At 42.6% G+C, this 5,000-nt stretch overlaps 1 protein-coding gene across 11 annotated transcripts in view; it reads right to left on the bottom strand.

The window, feature by feature from the left end:
• The window catches only part of rdgA (retinal degeneration A), a 668,249-nt gene that overhangs the window by 44,502 nt on the left and 618,747 nt on the right, over nucleotides 1–5,000 (bottom strand). For all 11 annotated transcript variants that reach the window (XM_076207926.1, XM_076207936.1, XM_076207928.1 and 8 more), the window contains 3 exons: nucleotides 2,028–2,204; nucleotides 1,268–1,476; nucleotides 732–924 (listed from right to left, as the gene is read on the bottom strand). In XM_076207926.1, the coding sequence (XP_076064041.1) occupies nucleotides 732–924; nucleotides 1,268–1,476; nucleotides 2,028–2,204 (579 nt within the window). The remainder of the gene's footprint in view (nucleotides 1–731; nucleotides 925–1,267; nucleotides 1,477–2,027; nucleotides 2,205–5,000) is intronic.

Here is a 5,000-nt window from a genome sequence, read left to right on the forward strand (position 1 = left end):
AGAGATAAATAAATAAATGAAATAAATAAACCAATGAATAGATACATTTATGCATGAATAAAGTGATCAGTAAAAGGATAAATCCATAAAATGGTGAAATAGATGGATACATACACAAATAAAAAATACATAGTTAAATGAATAAAGAGAAAAATGTAATAGATTGATAAGTGTTGAGAAATTGTGACAAATTGAAGAATGTGTAAAAAGAAGACATGGGTCTAGTACTGAGTTTATTCCTGACTAGTTTCACTAAATTTCTTCAGAGCGAAACCGGTCAGGAATAAAATCGGAACTAGACCCATGTCTTCCTTTTCAACCCTCCTCAGAGTAATAAATGCATAAGCAAGCTCAATCAGAAATACTCTTGTAAGATGGACAGCAAAGAAGCCCCATTTATCCCGTCAACTTCCACACCTTCATTAAGAGGTGCAGGCCTGAGGGGCTGACACTCGGTCTTCGGAGTAGGCTCAAGATCTCTCTATCAACTTCAATATTGTACTTCTTTCACCTCACACGTAGAGATACAACACAGAGAGTAATCCTATATTTCTTCCTAGAGAGATCTGTGGGGGGGGGCGGGGATCGTTGCAAGTAACTCTGGGGATGCGGTTTTTCCACATAGTGAAACTCGAGGCAACAAATGAATGAGCGACACTCCGAGGCGGAAATAAAGTTAACGAAACGGTTCGAAAGGAGTTGCATCACTTAATTCGTGCGACTCTCCTTACCTGGGGATGTTGAGGAAGACGACGGCGTGCACCTTGTGCTCCTTGAGCATCGGGGTGATGTCCTTGCCGTCACACTCGACCGTGCAGTACTCGCTCAGCTCCTTCCACTTCCTCTGCAGGAGGTCTCTGCCGCCGGCCTGGCCGTAGAACATCTTGTTGCGAAGTCGCGAGTTGAACTTCTGAGGGTTGGCCTCTGCAATGGATCAAAGTAGGCTACCGTGACGCGCTCTTCTTGAGTGCTTGTTTTGGTTAGCGATGAACGAATTCATTCGGGTCAGGTGTTTGTGTTGACAGTGTTCACAGCCTTAGGCCCTGTTCACACCAGAGGTTTCACCCGCGCGGAAACCGCGGCGGTACCGCATAGTCAAGGAAAACAGCGCGGTTGTGGGTGAACGCCTCCATTGACTTGCATTGTAATTGAACCGCCGCGGTTCAAGTAGTGGTGGTCGAAACCGCTAGTGTGAAGGACGCCTTAGACTTTATTATTATCTCAAAGACGTCAACAAAGTTGGGGGGAGGTGAAGGGGGACAATTACCTCTCGCTTCGTGAAACTCGAGGGCGATGTGGGCGTCGACCCCGAAGGAGAAGTAGTTGTTGACCACGTTCAGGGGAAGGTTCTCCTTGCCCTCCTCGCTCGGCTCATATTCGGTGTTCGGACTCACGTCCAGTTTCCAGCGGTCGAGTTGGACCACCTCGCCGTCGGAAATGTTGCACAGGATCTTGCTGATGGGCTCGTCCGTGTATCTGTGGGAGGAGGGAGAGGTGTGTCAAGAAGAACAGGAGGAGGAGGAGGAGGAGGAGGAGGAGGAGGAGGAGGAGGAGGAGGAGGAGGAGGAGGAGGAGGAGGAGGAGGAGGAGGAGGAGGAGGAGGAGGAGGAGGAGGAGGAGTTGGGAGGAGATGGGGGTGCACTGAGCCGGTACGAGAGTCCTTCAACGTAAAATGACAAAATGATTGGGTTGTTTACTATATGTTATAACTAAGACACGTCAAGGAAATGGTAACTGTTGGCAAAAGGTGGGTGAGTAAGAACGAGAGAAGGAAGAAGAGGAAGAAGAATAAGAGGAGGAAGAGGAGGAAGAGAAGGAAGGGGAGTTGGAGTAAAAAGAGATAAAGACGAGAAGGAAACGGAAGTGGAGGAGTATGAAGAAAAGGAGGAGGAGGAGGAGGAAAAAGAAGAGGAGGAGGAGGAGGAAAAAGAAGAAGCGGAGGAGGAGGAGGAGGAGGAGGAAGAGGAGGAGGAGGAGGTGGAGGAGGAGGAGGAGGAGGAGGAGGAGGAGGAGGAGGAGCTACTCACCCTCCACCCCATCCAAGGGCGCGGGCCAGATCGTTGCCGGTGCCAAGGGGCAGCACGGCGACTGCCGGCGGAGGCTCGAAGTGGAGTTGATCGAGGACGGAGAGGACCCAGCCGACGGTGCCGTCGCCGCCGCACGCCAGCACGCGCAGGTTCGACACCTTCCGGAACATCTCCAGACTGCAACGGGAGGGGAAAGCATGAGGAACTTCCTGAACAAGGGACTCTCTCTCTCTCTCTCTTCTCTCTCTCTCTCTCTCTCTCTCTCTCTCTCTCACGCACGCACAAACACACACATACAGTACATGCATATGTATGACTTGGTGCTAATTATAAGATCTTACACGTAAACACCGCTTAGGTTTACGCCCTGTCAAGCTCAACTGACACCTTATTCAAACGCACACACACACACGTATATACATACATATAGAAATTCTCATACGCATATATGTACACACACGCACACACACACACACACACACATACACACACACTTCAACGAATGGACGGCTTAGAAGACGTTCTGAAGAAAAGTGAAGTCTGTGGATCCCAACGCAAAGAGAAGTGCCTAGTGTTTTTGCAGGGTGGGGGGGAAATTGCTCGTGGAGTAGTGGGAACGTAGGGAAAGAGGAAAAGGGGAGGGATTACTGAGGGAAATGGAAGGAAATGAGGAGGGAGTAGACTTTGACCAGCCAGACAAGCGGAAGGTAAACAAAAGACTTAGCGAGGATCAAATGTCTAATAAAAATGTAAAGATTAGAAGTATAGAGAGGAGCAATACAGAAGAAAGTGACGAGAATATGTTCCAGGGATTTAAAGAGGGTGGGGGGGACACAACCCCCCCCCCCCCCCGACTGATAAGACTAGAGGAGAGAGTTGATAAGGTGATCGAGGACTTGGAGCGTAAGTTAGGTAACGTAGACTCCATTTTTAAAAGAATTGAAAGGTTGGAACAACTAGAGAAGGCTAACAGAAACTTAACTGAAGAAATAGAGGACCTAAAAAGACAGTTAGGAAATGTAAAGGAGGAGAATGAGAAATTGAAGAAGAATAGTAATGAAAACAGAGAGAAACTAGCTACAGAAGCTAAAAATTGGAGAATAACTCAAGAAGGGAATAAGGTTTCATTCACTGACATAGTCAAACAGCAATTGAAAGAACATAATGAAGACTCAGTTATTAAAGTGATGAGACAGAAGGAGAATATAGTAAGAGAATTAGCTGACAAAAAGAAATGTATAATTATATTAGGAATGGAAGAGAAACATAACCCAGATAGAACTGCAAGAATCAAGGAGGAAAATGAAAGAGTAAGCAGTTTATTAAAATTAGTCCAGGAAGATGAACCAGAAATTATAAAGGAAATTGAGGAAAAATTCAGACTCGGAAAATATAGTACAGATAAGACCAGACCAATTAAGATTAAATTCAGGTCACAAACAACAGCAGAGAAAATTCTATCCAAGACAGGGAAACTAGCAACAAATGATCAATATAAAAAGGTATGGATAAAAAGAGAAATGAATAAGGAGGAAAGAGAGGCAGAAAAGCAGAAAAGAATTGAAGCTAAGGCAAAAAACGAGGAAAGAACGGAGTCAGAGAAAGAGAGATTCTATTGGAGAGTAGTGAACATGAAAATAAAGCAGTTCGACATACTAAAGAAAAACATAAGGGAAACAGAGAATACAATGGAAGTGGCAGAAAACTAAGAGTGTCTTACACAAATATAGATGGATGGATAACAGGATTGAATGAACTGAATGATTATTTGAAAGAAAAAGAACCGGACATAATGGGAATTGTAGAAACAAAATTAAAAGGCCCACTACCACCCAACAGTGTAGGACATGATACATACAATTATTGGATTAGAAACAGAGAGAAAAAACAAGGGGGTGGAGTTATGTTCCTGACTAAGAAGGATATAAACGTGAAAGGTGTCATATATGGAAAGAATACAGTAGAGATGATTATGATAGAAGTGGAAGACCGAGATAAGAAGAGCAGAAAATTTGTGATCAATTATGTGCCTCCGAAAACAGCCTCATGGGAGGAGAGTGAACATAAAAGTATGTTAGAGGACACAAAGATAGCATTAACTAAAATAATGGAAGACGGAGGAAGAATAGTTATGATGGGCGACTTTAATTGCAAAGAAATCTGCTGGGAAGAAATGACAGTAAAGAGTGGTGATGACTCATGGGGAAATGCTCTACTTGAGATGATTACTGACCATTCAATGACACAATGGATACAAGAGAACACTAGGTATAGAAATGAAGAAGAACCATCGAGGCTAGACTTAATAATTACATCTGAACCTAGAATAGTGGACAAGATTGAATATAAAACACCAATAGGTAAAAGTGACCACATATTGATTGAACTGGAACTTAATGAAGAAAAATATATGAAAAGAAATGAACAATATAGAAAAGGAAGAATGATGTATGAAAAAACAAACTTTGATAAAATAAGAGAATTCTTCCAACAAGAAAACTGGGAAGAAATATACAAAGAAGAAACACCAGTGGAAGAGAAATGGAATATTTTGACAAAAATTTACAAAGAAGGAGTGGAAAAGTATGTCCCAAGACAAAAACAAGAAAAAGAATATGTAAAATGCTGGTACAACAAAAGTTGTAGGGAGTTAAAGGACAAAAGAGACAAAGCCTGGAACAGATGGAAAAAAGACAGAAGACCTGAAAAATGGAAAATATATACTGGTTATAGAAATGAATATGTACAAAAAGTGCAGAGAGGAAAAAAGAAAATATGAAAAAGATGTTATAGAAAAGTGTAAAGATCAACCAAAACTATTCTACAGATTTGTAAACAATAAACTGAAAAACAAACAAGACTTAGAGAAATTAAGACAAGGAGGAGTTGAATACACTGAGGAAATGGAAATGGCAGAAATTATGAACAAACATTTTAAATCAGTGTTTACAAGGGAAAATATACAACCTGAAG

This window comes from Oratosquilla oratoria, chromosome 24 (genome assembly GCF_046742065.1).
Source record: "Oratosquilla oratoria isolate Oo_2021 chromosome 24, ASM4674206v1, whole genome shotgun sequence".
In the NCBI taxonomy this organism is placed as follows: Eukaryota; Metazoa; Arthropoda; class Malacostraca; order Stomatopoda; family Squillidae; genus Oratosquilla; species Oratosquilla oratoria.